Source organism: Melanaphis sacchari, unplaced genomic scaffold (assembly GCF_002803265.2).
Source record: "Melanaphis sacchari strain LSU unplaced genomic scaffold, SCAv2.0 Contig48_pilon_pilon, whole genome shotgun sequence".
NCBI classification, from domain to species: Eukaryota; Metazoa; Arthropoda; class Insecta; order Hemiptera; family Aphididae; genus Melanaphis; species Melanaphis sacchari.
In genome coordinates this window covers 3,725,789-3,743,480 of record NW_020271327.1, presented here as the reverse complement: position 1 = coordinate 3,743,480, position 17,692 = coordinate 3,725,789, and the positions used below count along the sequence as shown (strand labels likewise).

Below are 17,692 nucleotides of genomic sequence, written 5' to 3'. Positions count from 1 at the left end.
TTTTTAGCCTTTTATCTATTTTTATCATTCTTGTAAAATGTAAAATTTCATCTAATTTAGTTTAATTGACTATTTACAGATAATGATTTTAATTGGTCTAATTATTTTTCCAATCAAAATGAAAATATTAACTACATTTACCAAGACTCTAGTTATTGGATATTGATTATTTTTTCACTAACATTTCAACATTGAGTGTTTCTGTAATACATTAATTAAAAAAACCGTTATATTTTTAATAGATCATACAGAATATACCTCTATTGACTCTATCATCATACACTTCTTTTAAAAATAAGTATGTTTATTTTTAGTATAATGCACTTAAGTAGCGATAAATAGATTACTACATTTAAATTACTTTATATTGTACAAAATAAAACACCCAAACCTATAATTATTAAACAGACGAGTTTTTGGGGTTTTGATCTATTAAAAACTCGTTTTATATTGAACAATCGTTACTTAATTGTTTACCAAGTATAATATTATAAAATATTTTCCGAAAAATGGTACCTATTATTATTTTAATTTCAATAGTACCATTTAAAAAAATATATATTCAATCGTGTTTAATTAATATAAGTAATAATATATAATTAACACTGAAAAATGTCGTGTTTATTTTTATAATATTTTTTTAATTAAGTACAATTTCATAAATGTTATGTACATTAATAAGACTATTATTTACTCGAACGCAAGAGTATTATATGTGCATTATAAGTTAGAAACAAATGAAATTCTTTTTAAGAGCTAAGGTACTTAAAACAAGTTTTTGAAGTATAAAATGAACATCTTGCAATCTCATTGTAGGTTTCTTTATATTAACCTTATAGTAAAATTAAAAAACATGGTTGCCCACATTGTATTTTGAATATAAAAAATTCACAGCAAAAATGTGTATTCTAATTCATATTTTCTCATTGTGGAAAGTTAACTTTAAATTGTATCTATAAGATAAGGAATATAATTTTTATACGGTCATATAGGTGAAACACTAAAAACATGAAACATTTACATTAAATGTGAGTAAATGAAACTAGGTATAACTATTTGGATATAAAATCAAAATATGCATTTATATACTATAGAATATATATTTCAAACTTTTTGATTTACTATAGCATGCAATGAAACTGTTTTGTTAATTTGATGCATTATAAAACGTACTTTTCACACATTTATCTTTGTATATATTTTATATTATACTATGTAAATTAGTTAAACAGATGTTATATTTAAATATAATTTCTATACAATACATGGTTTCAGTAAAAAAAAAAAGTTAATTATATGTACTAGTATAACATATGTTTTTAGATTTTATTGTTAAAAGATCTCAGGGTTATAAATCGTATTTTCGAGAAAACAAAAACACTACCCATTTAAACTACTAAGATAGTTGTTCCCAATTACGGTACCGGCTGTACCTAACATGAAACATTCTCCTTAGACCTCCCTGTAGAAATGTGTGGATTAATGTTAAGGATTAACGCTGTTTTCATTGCTTGTTATTATTTATTTATACAAATAATAATATAACATTTAATTGGTACTTAATAGTTAATAGCTTTTTTTTTAAATATTTTAGTTAGAACATTGTTTTATATTTTAACGATAAACTACTATATAATTTCACATTTATGTTAAAATGTTGACGAACTTATAAAGTATAATATGTAAGTTTAAATAAAACAATAAACAAGCAATGAAATAAAAATAAAAATTAGGAATTACAAAGTATTTATAAGCAAAAATATCAAATGATAATTATGTATATACATAACTATTAACAAGTAAGTGTAAAAAAATGTATTGTCAATCATTCTGATCGAAAGAATAAATGTATTGATCATGGGTTAATGTGTGTTTTTTCAATACCTGTAAACATTTTATTTTGATTTTCATAAATGAGAGTAGTTTTTGCTAGAAAATTTGATCAAATTTAAGAGGTAAGTCAAAAATACTTAAAAGTAAGCTTAATATTCGGGAAGAATAAAACAAAATTTTTTTTAAACTATATTTTTTAATATTTCTTATCTTTATAATTGCTTAAACTTTTTACTTTTTTGAAAGACAACATAGACTTTTAATTTAAAAACAAAATGTTCTTTTCGAATGAATGTAATTAACATTCTACTAATAATTGGAGAAAAGTGACTATTATTTTAGAGAATTATACACGAACGTGTTAACACGAGAAACATTCAAGGGTATTTAACTCAATAATTCAAAACAGATTGTTTATAGAAGTAACTTGTAGAGCCAAAACACATCATTAATAGCTACCAGCTGTGTTATGCGCAACAAAATATACGGTAAAGAAACTTTTTTGTACGCTTCCAAAAAGAACGGCGTTTATTTTTAATAGTGTATACCACGGTTTCGGTCCCCGCCCGTGATGTGGTATTGAAAACATCTGCCAAAATTTGCTTCATAGTGCATTCTACTTCGATTTTTTCAGGTGTCACATTTAATGCAATGTTTGGCAGTGAAAAACATCGTTTTACTGCAGGAACGGCGACATTGGGGTTCGCCATATCCAGTTTGGACGGTCCTTCGTCAAGTTTATCAGAAACCTCTGCAACAATGGTGATTGGCAATATGTAGGAGGTGCGTTCGAAATCGGTTGCAGTGAGACGGGTTCGGGCTCAATTGAATCACCATCACCGCGAGATGTCATCATGTTGATGATTGGCATAGAACTATAATATCGCTTAGTTATTAAACTTAAAAGTTCATGGCTTTCCAAGACATTCGGAGTCTGACCATTTGGCGGTTCATCGGAAAAGGGTTGTATCGATGCCTCAGTGATTTTGTCGTCGGTCGTAATATTTTTCATGATGTATTTATAAATATATTTTTGATAATTAATGTTAAAAGAATCATATAAATTATTCGATGTGCTCTTTGAAATAATACTGAAAACAGTGAGATGGATATGGATATTTTGTAAACAACACTATATGGTAGACAATATAGCAACAACAGATTTTTAATTGTTTATTTATTTATGAGTTACACTAACCGTATAATCAAATATTTTTGTTTGATGCCTTTTATTAGATAGGCAATTTAATAATAAAATTGTTGTGTTTAAAAATTATTTTTGTAAATAGAACACCATTTTCTGTAAAATTTTTTAAAATTAACCTTTGACAAAATATCCATATTATGTTTACAGACTAATATTTATTTTAGTATGATAAGGTCGGAGTGTCTTACATCACCTGCCATCGATGTTGTTTAAATATAATACTAATATAATCTTATAAAAATCCATATTAACCGATAAGAATTTAAAAAAATATATTATATTATAATAGAACGCTTGTTGTTTTAAAAAAATAAAATATATATATACACTAGATTACAAGAAGATGCAAATATGTGCATTGTAAACAATATACTAGGTACATGTTTCTAATAAATACTTTAGTATAGAGGTATACAGATAATATAGGTACTGTACTATTGTAGGCTATGGAAAAAATAATCAATAGTCGTGTAATTATCAGTATAGAATATTCAAAGTTGTATAATAATAATTAACAATACTTCAATAAGTATCAAGTAGTTTATTATTTTAAATAATTGAATAATCACAATAATATTAAAGATAGTAAACCCAAATAATTACATTCACTAAAAAATGAAAAAAATCTTTTAAATGCATTTTAAAATTTATATAATACATAGCAAATAGTAAATACTAATGTTCAGAATGATTTTAAATAAAATGAAAATAACGTTGACATGTTTACGAATCTTTAATCCTTTATTACTGTTTATAGTTTAAAAATGATTCAAATCTAAAATTTGTAAATGATAAAGATTTTATATTATGTATTTTTAATAGGAATACCTATATAAGTTTTATTATTTAATTTTTAAGAAATTTTCAAACAAGATTATTTAATTATTTCAATTATAACAGAACTATTAAATATTAATGATTATTATTATAATACGTCTATTTTAGATTCGACGTGGAGCGTAAATGCATTGGTTTTAATGACGTGATGATGTGATTTATTGAGAATGTATATACATTATAAATAATAAGTATTCGAAAAAAAGTGGTTTGATTTTGAACATTGGTGACAGTTTTGGATAGAAAATTAGATCTAGTTCATATTTTTAAGTAATAAAAATTAAAAGTTCCCATTATTTTTTAAAATAATTGAGAAAAATAAACAAATTTAAGGAAAAACGAAAATTTTTACGCAAAATCGTTTTTATTTTTATGCATAACTTTGAGACGAATAATCTTAGATACTTAAAATTCCCATAGTACGTTTAGCTTAAATTTTCTACATATAGAATAATATTTCAAATATTTTGAACCTATTTAAGACATTTAAAATTTAAATTTTTTATTTTTTTCTCTAAAATTTCAATTTACTTTTTTTGAAATTTTTTATACTAATTATTTTTCAAGTATACAGCCATAATTTAGTTCATTTAAATTACATTTATTAACATTGCACAAAATTTATTAAAAATTTCATTTCATGGTGTATATAAATAAATTTATATTATTAAGCATAACAACAGATTATAATATTATACTAACTATATTTAAATACTAAAAAGTAATAAGTATTAATCATAGTTACATATTTTAGTCTTAATATTTATTAATAAATTAAAAAAAAAAAAACAATATTTAATTATAGTAATTTTACATGGATATATACTTATTAGTTATTTTACTAAAATTAAAAGTAAAAGCATGAAGTGTATTATAAGAAAAAAAAAATTGTCATAAATTCATACAATTACATAACAGGTAATAACATATTAAAAACATAGTTTATAAAGTTTACACAAGCATATGTGATTATGGAATATTCATAATATTATGTATAGACAATAATAATAAAGGATACAAGCGTATAAGAATTTGTAAATTTGTAAAATTTCTTATTAATGACATCCATTATATATTATATTTGGGCGTAGTGCATAATTATATAATTTCGTTCAAGTATATCTTAATTGTTATTTACAACAACTAGTTTATGCCATAAAACATAATATATTTTCATCAATAAGTTTATAATCACCGAACATACATAATTTACCGTTGGTGACATAACTATTCTTAAACTTAACATAATATCACGACTTCAATTTATATATATATATTAATTAATACATATTTTATAATATAATATTATTATTATTATTGTGTATAGTATACGGGATCATAGTAGGTATTTTAATGTTATACTCTCCCGTTCAACACGAACGACTTCCTGTTATGACAACACTACTTACAATTAATACCGTATTATCATAATATCTGCAGTGTAATACATTTTTTAGTGCAGACTAGGATAAAGAATATTACATATTGTATATTTATAAAAAGATTCGATCGGAACGAGACATACGCATCGAATGTTTTGTTTACAACATTATAGTCAAATCTTCGTTGTAACGTGCTTGTCGATTCTCGCAACAATAAAAAAATAAACTGACTATGTACAGAGATCCCTTCTTATATTTTGTATTATATTAATAATTATAAATTATGATGTGCGCCACCGTCGCCACCGCCATCTCCCGGAACCGTTCCGAGATCTTTGTCACGTTCTCGCCGTTTATCGGTTACGGTGCGTCGAGCGATACCATCCCTGGAGTTGGCACAAGACTTTGCAGGGACAAGTATCTAGACCGGTCGGATACCTCGACGTTGGTGATGTGCTCAAAACAGCACGGTTGTGATATGTGTGACTTGTCTGGGAGCCGGCGAACTGGGGCCGGCCTGGGTTTCTGTTTCCGTGCGCTTTTTGACCGGTTACCGGGGCCGGACAACCGGATATTCTCCGGATCGGAAGTAAGCCGATCGATGTGCGACCACAGCTGCTGGGCGGCTTCCGAACAGTCGAAGCTCAACCCTATCAACTGGGTGTGGTCGGTCGACAAGCACATGGTGTGGAATCCTTGGCTGGAGACCTTGTACGAAGTCAAGTTGTCGATTGTGTCCCGCCATAGAGCGAAACACGTGCCGCGCTCCACGAGAAGTATCTGTATGCGTGGCTTGTCCCTGGACCTGGTCTCTCCACTGTCGTACAGCACTACCGGGATCCCGGTGAACTTTAAGTCCCAACTGCCCTCTGGAGAAGAATTGTGCACGTACAAGTTGGCCATCGATCCACACACGTACACCTGTAACGATTTTCGACGACATTATAATGCGTATAATATACTATACTATGCATTTTACAATTTTGGCATGATGTAATGGCTTTGTACATGATAATGGAGGGGGGATATATATTTTTTGGACTTTGGTTGTTTGCATTTTATCGGTAAAGGTTTGTAATTTGAGAGAACGTAATTACAAAGCCTAAGTGTTAATAACAATATACTCGTATTATTATTTATTATCATGATAAACAATTACTTTGGTGTAAACTGTGTTGCCTATGCGGGCCGCCTGGATCACAGATGTAATTATTTATTTTATCAGTATTTATTTGCTTAAGTGCCATTTAAATTATTCAACATCAATCATACTATGAATGTGTAATTAATAAATGTATTCATATAAACTTGCATGTTAATGTGATCATGAATTGCTATTACGTATTTACATTTTTGGTAATATTGAACGCAATGTTATAACGGTGATTTAGTGTAACCACGTCATTATTGCATTCTTATGAGCACATAACGATTCTTCTCTCTCTTATTATGTGTATTACTTAATTTTGTATAAATTAGGTTTATTTGGATTTAATTAATAGATTGTTTATTTAGGTTAATAAAATTACAGTTTTGAATTATTATGTTAATTTAAAAAAATTAGTAAATAATAACCTAATCTTCAAAAATATTACATTATTATATTATAATAAGTATTGATAATTATACTGTTTTAATGAAATTGGTTAACTAGAGAAGTTATTTTTTGTAGGTTTTATATCTTATGATTTATTTTAGTAAATACTCAAAAACTACTGCTAAACTAATAATATACTTGTATTTAATAATTATATAAGTTTTTGCATAATAACATATTTTTTATACGTTAATACATTTAAACTTTTATAATATAATATTAATAAATTATAATTATTCGCTATAGTTCTAAACTATTTTGAAGTCATTTATGATTTTTATTTTAACGAGACATATATCACTTAACGGTATTATAGTGATACCATAAATTAGAAATAAAACAATATATCAGATATATTAATTTGAGTATCATTAGTTTTTTCTTTGTTTATTAATGGCTAAAATAAAATGTCATGATTAACAATACCTTTGTTTAGTTCACTTTAGTTTTTATAGCTACACATAATAATTAATCGATTATAGTTTATATTCTACACTTTATATTTTAATGACAACTTTGTCTCGGTATTTTGTAATTAATCACATAATGGAATACATAGAAACATAACTATAATGATAATTGACGTTACATATAATTAAATTAGCAACAAATGGTTGTAAGAATAATTAAACATTCATTTTATAAAATATCATATGAAATATTATAACACTACAATTCAGTAACTTTTTGTATCTACACTCTACCTATGCGACCTTACCGGTTACCACACGCATCGTGCAATGTGTTATCTATTATAGACTTGTAACCGTACACTATAATTGTACTCGTGTAATATTATAAATCTAGTAGATAATGCCTATTATTTTATAAATTTATGATGTTATTAAGGGATTTAGTTCGATTACACTCAATACACTAAGAATAACGACTAGCACTTGAGTCATTATCCTTCGAAATTAATTCTATAAACATTTGACACGTATAATCCTGACGTATCGAGTTTTTCATTAGAATACTTAATCTCAAACTGACTTTGAATGGTTTGCATAAACATACTCGACATAACTATTACGCGCTATATTATATCCGATTATAATACTCGTACAATCTTGTTTGTTTCAATTTAAATATATATTTTATAATATATTCACATAAAATAATTTAATAAGAAATTCAGTTAGATTTCATATTGTATATATGTTTTAAGAAAATAAATTATTATAAGTTAAACTAAAAAATCTTGTTTGGAAACTAGCAAGTTTGTATCGATATTATTTTTAAATGATTATTACATAGCAAATATGTGTAACATAAGTAATTGGTAAGCATAAATTTGAATGTTCGACTAAAAATATTAGTTACTTTTATAGACTCTAGTCTTATATTAAACACTAACTTCCATTTGAAAAATAATTTTTTAATAGATATATGACCGTTATAGTAATTTTTAATATAGTTTAATCAAAAATGCGTGTTTAATTACATTAAAATGAATATTTGACGTTGGTATCTCATATAATCATTTCAGTCATCTGCTGTATTACAGTTACATGTGTAGTGTAAACATTTTTTTTTTTTTTTTTTAATTTGGTTATTACTATGAGTTTTCTAAGTGAAAATAAATTGTTAATTATAAGCCTTTCTATTGTCTTCCAGAAAAGGAAAAAATTTAACAGTATAGTAAGTATTATATTTTTAGTCGAAAATATATTTATAAAAATATTATTCTTGTCTTTATTATATTAATATACAATTTTATAAAAATTTAATAATCATAAAAACCTAACTGAAAATATTTTTCACTTGAACAAATTATTGAAATTTAATATGTACTATACTAGGCTCGTAGATACCTGTGTTTTTAAGCCTTTATAACAGGATTGCACTTGAAGTTGATCTTTATCTGAAAGTTCAGCACTCTCTACACTGCTAGCACTACTGCTGCTGCTACTGCTGCTGCTGCTACTGCTACTACTGCTGCTACTTATTCCCATGTGTGAATCCATATTTTCCGAAAAATTACCACGGAGGATCTGTTTTTGATCTTGTCTGTCCACGTTAATCAATGAACAAGCTGCATAGCCTGATGAAATTGAACTTGGGGACACTGCAACGCCAGGTGACATGTTTAGATCCTAGAAAAATACGAAATATACATTAATCTCACAGAATGTCCATTTAACAGTGTAACAAGTATTCTAACGCTGTAATATAGAAAACAATGAGGCATATTTATATTTTATCTTTTAAGCCATATATTCTTAACTTTTTCTGGTTTATAGACCTCTTTGATGTATAAAATATAATCACGAACCTCCACCAAATATATATAAATTAATTACATTTTTATTTTTATTATTTTTTAATGATAAATCTAATACGTAATACTACTAATAATTAAAACTATATTAAATTATTGTGAATAATCACTTTTTATTAAAGTCAAAAACAATTTTTAATGTGACATTTGCTGTTGTTTTGATTGTAATATTGCCTTGAAAAAACATTGTTATTTTTCAAGTGGCAGAATGTGGGAAAGAAATTATTATTGTTATCTTAAAAACACTATTGAAACAAATTTATTTTTGAGTTATAAAAAAAAAAATCACAGCCACTCCGTGAACCCCCCAGTAATCATTTACAGACATCTAATGAGTCCATGGAATCCCGGTTAAGAACCTATATGTTCTAATAGACAATATTAGGTCTTATTATATTGCAGGTATACGAATGCATTATGCGTAGTAAATAAGTGGTAATTACATTTTTGCCAATCAATCTTTCTTATTGGGCTTGTTTTTGTTTTTGTCACATAACCACTGGGTATTAAATATATTACGTTTTGTATTAACACCTTTTTTTACAACTTTATATTACGATAATGATAGCGGTCAATACATTTAGAGAATATATATTTCCAACGTGCTTACTTTACGTGTAAGTAAAAAATGAATTTTCAATTAGCGAGAAATGTAGTGGAAATAAAATACTTAGATACGTGAAACAAATAAAAAAACAAGTTCAATTAAGGCGACTTATTCTCCTCTATCTCGCTCAAGCAAACTGGTCACAAACTCAAAAGAATGCAGTCATTCGAGTAAATAAAATTATAAACATTACAGCGGACCAAATGCACAACGTTCATATAATAACGGTATGATGATGTATTATAGATGTTGAAACGGAATTATTATGATGAGAATGTAATGTTCATTTCATATAACTTAAGTAATGGCAGTGATGAGCTCCATGACGTTATATATTGCAATGTCATAGGTCATAATAGCGTGTCAAATATATTGTAATATGTGTACGCAATGTGTGAATGTACACAAATGACAAGTGACAACGGTGTATTATAAATATTATGCAATGCATTTTATAGACTCGTGGAAAATTTATTTAAATCGGAAACATTTGATGACTTGTTTATAATTATTTATTAGGTAATAAACATACTTATTTTTTATCAAACATCAACTCACGGTTAGGAGTCCACTGGTCGATGATTTAATTTCTAACTCATAACGGTAAAAATTTTAATGTATATTTCTCGAAATGTTATGAAAAACAGTAACGGGATCATTTTTAAATCACTTGCATACATAAATAATAATCCCAGAAATAGCTCACATTGTTAATATATATATATATAATATTCAATTATAAATACTGCAGCTGCGGTAAAACATACCGTATAATATCATATAGCATAAGTTGTGTACCGAAATCGACAAAGATTAGTAGAATGTTGTTAAAAACGATTTGGCGTGAAATTCGACTTACGAGCGATAATATACGTTGTTCGAAATGTAGAACGTCTTAAGGTGGACAACGACAATTGTATACGTGCGCGGATCTCAATAACAGAGAAATTCGGACAACACGGGCTACACGCAGAGAACCTAGTGTGATTGTACGTCATGTGTTTTTTCTTGACGTACGTAATATACTATACGTGTTCCCGCTCGTTAAATCTATCAATTGCGCAGCGTGTAATAGGAAAATAATATCGTTCTTTCCAATGTGACAAACTCGATTTCAATGCGACCAAAACACAAACTGATATCATAATAACGGTGGCCCGACGCAGGAAGCATGTCCGATCATAGCTTAAAAAAATATATGAAGTGCGTGCGTTTGATAACACATAAAAAATAAACAAATTTACAATTTATTTCCCGGGACCAGGTCGTACCTACCATAATGCCGGTACTGCGTGATGATTATAATATATAAAAACAATAAAAATATAAATACACGAATACTATATATACCAGGGATGGTTAAACTGTGGTTCGTTGCTCATATAATAATGTAAGACGGTATATTATTATACAAAACACTATTGCTATATAAAATAAATAAATGTTTATGTTATTACTTATTATCATTTTTCATGTTTTACACATTTTATTACATTTAATCTCCAATCTATAATTATAATTAATGACAATCTAGGTAATTATATGTGCTATTTTACGATTGTTGAAAACTTTTTTTCTTTTTGCTCTCGACTCTCGCATAATTTTCATTTTGTTCAGATCCTTCTCGATAACCACCTCTCCTATTACATACATTAAATGCAAGACACTGCACAATCGCGAATCATCGATGACTCATAACTTGACACTTAAACTGCAGCTTTAAACAACTTTTCTACATTCAAAATACTCGTCAAATCATGAGTGCCAACGTGAAAAAACTTAAATTGCATCTTTAAAAACTGTCAACTAGAAATATTCAATTTCAATAGGTATATTTTCGTATCCCGACCAAAAGTATACCTGCTTACATCAAGTTACAACAGCAGCTACCTGTTTTTAAGTATAATCCTGCGATAAAATGAATTAATGTACTCTGTTTATGTCTTATGTATTGTTTTAGGTAGATCGTTAAGATTTTTGATAGAACTAGGTTCCTCTTTACACCACTATCAACACCATAGCATTGTTTCAATATACCATATTATTGTTGTCACCTTGTCGAGTACATTCATAACAATATGTATTTCACTATATATTTATGACATACCATAATAATAATACACCTACTATAATAGTCATATAAATTAACATAATATAAGCAAGTATTGGTTATTTTTAAAAAGTGACTAACCATTAGTAAACATAAAATGTAGTAAGCTTTAAGAAAAGCCAATTAATAATAAAAACTGTTTTTAAAACAACTTATTAGTATATTAATATGTTTTAGGGTTTTTAAAGGGGAGAGGTGGAATTTTATATCATAACTATAAATAACTATCAAAATATTAAAAGATTTTTATAACAATTTGACACAATCCGGCGGCCAATTTTGGCTTATGCAGGTCTACTTTTCTAAACTATTCACACCTACTTATTACCAATAAAAAAATTGTATTCTTCTCATTTGAGACCGCCAGAGTTGAACGTATAACTTTTGTATAATTATCTTCTACTACCTAGTGCGAAAGAAAATAAAAAATTATTATTTTGTCACATTCACGTTACTCGAACTGGGTAGGTGACCCTGAGTGAACATTTTTTATACAATAAATTGAAACGTTTATTTTTTGCACTGGTGGTAAGAGAAATCATGGTCAACACATTTTTCCGCTGTTTAAACGTCGTCAATATCCATCATACAATTTCATGTAGTTTTTCTCTTCTAGTTCGCCGTGGTGATGTATGTTGAGTACAATTGCGGTTTTGACGCACGCGTCACTTTTAAATAACACATACGCGTATATTATAATGTACAACAACTACGTTTATTTTTAAATATAATAATACATCACCAGTAAAATGTCCACCAAATCAATATATAACCAGTATAGGTATTTACCTATGGTATGCCAATAATTACATAAATCGGTTGAATGATTGAATTCGTTTTAACGATAAAATAGTCTAACAGCTGGCGATGAATTAACATTTTGACCTTTACATTATAATAATATGTGAACCAATTTTTGTGGCGGGATTTAATGTGATGTACAATAATGGTTCAACAAACGTTACGCAGTACACGTCGGAAGCGTGTTAAATAGTAAATATGACACGAACCGATTTGAAAATATTTCAATGATTGAATAATGATTCAGATAACATCCTATTATATATATATATTATCCAGATAATATATTATGTACTCATACATAGACACATAGTGCAATAATACTTAAATCGTGTCGATATTGTTATTGACGTATCGCGATTTATTGAAATTACGTAAGTCAGTAAGTGTCAATATGAGTCATCGCAACATTTGTGTGAAAAGACAATTCAGACCGCAAATTCAATTAATTATTGGCACGTGTGAATTGGATTTGATGTGTTTATTTGTAGGGCATTATCAACGCGCCCCGGATGTGATGGTCGTGAGATCTAACCTCGAACATCTAATTAAATTTATTGATATTGTTAAAAAAAGTAATAATAATAAAAACAACAAACGAGAAGACTACAATGATTACGAACTTGACCGTCAATTAACGGGTTTCATGTTTATTTACAAAGCGCTACGATGCGCACCAATATGTTGCACGTGCGACCAACCAAAAACTAGGCCGATTCCTGTAAATTTTTATCTCGTAGTTGTATAAATCATTTATGGCCGACGACTATGATAATTATTATCATTATGATATAATTTCGAAAACAGTCGGACAGGTTTCGGTTCGATAATTGTTATTCGTATGTATGTGCATACAACCACTGCAGGCACGTTTACCGTTTTTATTTTTATTATTATTATTATTATTATTATTATTATTCTCTAGACGTTCTAAAATATAATAATAAAAATGATAAAAAAATATTCGTAGAATTTTCTTTTTTTGACGACGGACGAAGGCGTTGAGACAATAAAAATGCAGCGCACAACAATATTAATATGTTGGAAATAAAGCAAATAATAATAATAATAAAAAAAAAAAAAAAAACGTTCACAGCAATAAATACATATAATGTTCCGAGAATCTGTGACCGATATTATTTTACTATTATTTTATAATAGTCGTGTTTGTATGTATATAGCTCGGGTGTATAATATTATTATTATTATATCGTACCTATACGTTGCAGTCGATCCCGTTTCGTTGAACGATCTATTTGGACAAGATGCATTTTCAATTCGGTACGCAAAAATCGTCGTCCCGCGCGGACCGTATATCAACGCGCCTCCCAATAGATACATCATACATGTACAATAACAATGCGCGGTGTTGTACCTATTTATAGGTACTATACTACTATAATGCGATATTAACTACCTACATATATGTAATAATTGACCGTGCAACGAAAAAAAAACTCGGCGGGCTGTGGAAAGTGCGCGAAAAAAAAACCGCATGTACGTGACCGATGGGAGAAGATAATAAAATATTGTCGGCGCGTATATTACAATATAGTGAGGTACTTACAACTTATAACACATCGTTTATTGGATAGCACCAACTATGCCTACATATGTCGCATGTGTGTCACTCGGACAAGACAACAACGGTGGAAATAAATAAAAGAAACGAAAGAAAAATCTCCCATTGTCAGGTGCACGCTCATAATATAAATATAATATAAATATATATAATAACATAATATATTTTATTGTACTGAAAATTGAGTAGAAGTATACATGCACCGATCGTCTGTCCGTTGGCGACAGATTTTTATTTTATTTTATTACATTTCATTCGGTCTTTTATCGTACACATCTAAACTGTTATTTTAAAATATAATAGGTACTTATTGCCGCCAATGCTGGTGAAATAAAGTTTATAACGACATATTATTTGTCGCGTTCCCGCCGTTTCCTGAGATATGAAACCCGATAACGTGTAACAGAATTATTATGAACGTTCTTAACCATATATAGCTGATAATCCTTCAATAGTGGCGTCAGAAATATTATAAAATATAAGTGTATCTGTGTATAGCATTTAAAATTCGATAATCGAAAAGCGTTGGTAAGTAAGAGTTTTCTATTAAGTTTAAAAAGGACAGTAACGAGAGCCTGTGTACAGGTATTTAAATAAAATTCTCGTATGACATAATATTACCGTGTATTAATATGGATTAATGTGTGTTATGTGGGCGGTGTGCCGAGTGCAAGCACAATGTATAAATATTTATCATATCAAGTATGATATTTTTTCTGAACAAAAATGTAGTAAATAAAGTTTTTAATTGTGTTCGAAATTCGTTAATTTGTATTTGTATTATTTGTAAATCAATAAATAGGTTTAATATTGATAAAAAGTATTAAATAGTTGCCTGCCATAGGGAAACTATAAATTAATATTTTTAATGACGTTAGAAAGTTATACACTTAACTACAAAAGTAAGATAATAAATTAATCGACTTTATATTAATTTTATGAAAAGTCAATAAACTATAATTATTATTCTTTTTATCATAATTTAATCTAATTCAATTTCCAGAAAACTAAAATGAAATTGTTTCTTGGTTAATAAATTATTATAATGGTTTTTGATAATAATAATACTAAAATATTTTAATTTGCAAATTAAAAATAATTACTAAAACAACTTTAAATAACTTTGCCTATACTCAGTACTTGGTATATTTTATTTCTAGTTATATATTTTTAAATTAAGTGTATTACTAGACTCCTAATTGTATATACTTATAGGAATTTTCAAGTTATCAACAATTGGACATTTTTATTATTAGCCAAAATATTAAATTTCTCTTGTCACATCTTATATGCCAATGGTGTTTTGTTTCAACGAAAATATTACATATTTTTTGTTACCTCATACTTGTGGTTAGACTAGCTTATATATGCGCTTAAATTTCAATTTTCAGCGAATAAATAGTATTTTACACGGCATCATGCGTTGTTGTATCACCCATCCACCGGACACAAGACTCCGAGTGATGGTTGTACTTTCAGAAATTATTTTTATCATATTTTCATGAAAATGATTTCTAATTGACAAGATCAACACATCGATTCATGAGTTTTAAGTTAGCCCCTAGGTAAAACAATTCTCGGTATATAATATTTATTACTTATCAGAAACCTGGTATAGCAGGATAAATCAGAAAAATAGAGAGCTATGATGACACGATCGTCGTCCACTGAACCCAAAGTTATTTTGTATTAAATATTTAGCTCTCAGCTAACACATTTGTAAAACACGCATGCCAACTAAGAATGGTTAGGTAGGTAGATAGGTAGGTAGGTTGTAAGGCTTTAAAAATGTATCGGCCGACAACCGCCGGGCAGACGACTGGTTCGAAACGTATCCCACGTAATACGTTAGAAATAAAAAACAGTCGAAACAGGTTTTCGCGGAGTTCATGGACCAAGGCCGGGATGTGTTTTTTCTTTCGAAAACCAATTTTTGGCTCTTGTCGTTACCACTGGATCGCGTAGGAAACGAAGTTTAAATCAATTTGGTAAAAGCCCAAGACCGGATGATGAACATTATATTATTATAGATATAAATACCACGAAAATACGTTTAAATAATATACAAGGTAAAATACGATGGATTAAAAATTGGTGTGTGAAATTGATTTAGTTTATTTTTTTATTGTCTTATTGTACACATTAATACTATGCATACACAAATAAATTGGAGTTTTTTTCTCATACGAACTTGCAACTGCAGTAGCCGAATATTATGTTTTTCAAGGTAGTATTCGAACCAAAACGAACTCCTCCAGTACATTATTATTGAGAAAAATGTTCCACCGAATTTTGTTATTTGCATCATTAATACTAATGATATTCAATTATTATTATGAATCCATAAGACATTAAACAGCTCAAGGGCAGAGGAAGACAGTCGCGGTATAATGTTGTTTTGCTGCAGTGTATAAAAATATAAAATAGCAATAACGTCGTAAATGTTGCACCTAAAATTATAATCCGTGAGAAAACAATTGTTCTACCGCAGATAATAATAATTTTGGTTTCGTGTGTGTGAGTACAGACACATTTTTTGTGCATAGAACCATTATTCGTAGTTATTGTGGGTACGAGAAATCGTATACAGTACTAAGCACTGTAGCTAATACACACTAAGTATGGGCGCGTAATACTACTAATATTGTATGATCATATTTTTTTCGACACAAAGTGTATAATTGTTTAAGTACTTACAATATAGTTGATATTAGTATTAAGTTAAGCTGGAGTTTATTTTATCTCGGTGTAAATAACAAAATCACGTATTTATTCTAAAATGGACTTTGTTTACTAGTCATTTGCGATTAGAGTGACTAGACGATTTTTCTGAAATTGTTTTCTTTTTATTTTAAAAACCAGCAGATTGTGAATAATTAAAAATTGTCTGAAGTTATTGACTGGTAAATGATAAGAACGAAAACCAGTAGCGAGTGTGACCACACACAAAAACTATCGGCACGTAGAAATGCTTATTACATTATACGTAGAAGATTCTGCAACGATGACTTACGGGAAAAGGTGCGGTAGCCGTGAATTACGGTCGATTCGATTACGCAATAACATTCATCTTATAATATACTACGCGGATAACGTCATTATTGCGTACATTACAATAACATAATTATACAGACGAACCTGTCAACGGAAATACGCGCTGGTCTTTCCACCCCAGGTTGACGAAGTTCAAATTGTTCATTGATGCGACTACTTTAGATTTTTAGAACACGATTATCCAAATATTGTAAAGAAACAATATTTAACACATTTGAGACTAGTGACTTTAGTCTTATTCAACCCTAAAAACGTATCATTGTGCGGACTCCTGAAGTAGATCTTGTTAAGCACGCGCTCAACGAGGCAGTTATATAATATCGTGGGTCGACCTACAGGACCTACCTCGATATAGGGGGAGCGGGCGTAACTAATTATATCACGAGTAATGATTAACTTAT

The 17,692-nt window shown here is 28.5% G+C and overlaps 1 protein-coding gene across 1 annotated transcript in view; it reads right to left on the bottom strand.

The window, feature by feature from the left end:
• Positions 1 to 5,020: 5,020 nt before the first annotated feature.
• LOC112598427 overlaps positions 5,021 to 17,692 on the bottom strand; it is a 33,198-nt gene continuing 20,526 nt past the window's right edge. Inside the window, exons 2-3 of the mRNA XM_025344888.1 lie at positions 8,671 to 8,952; positions 5,021 to 6,180 (exon numbers count right to left, since the gene is read on the bottom strand). Of these exons, the coding sequence (XP_025200673.1) occupies positions 5,620 to 6,180; positions 8,671 to 8,943 (834 nt within the window). The 5' untranslated portion in view covers positions 8,944 to 8,952 and the 3' untranslated portion in view covers positions 5,021 to 5,619. The remainder of the gene's footprint in view (positions 6,181 to 8,670; positions 8,953 to 17,692) is intronic.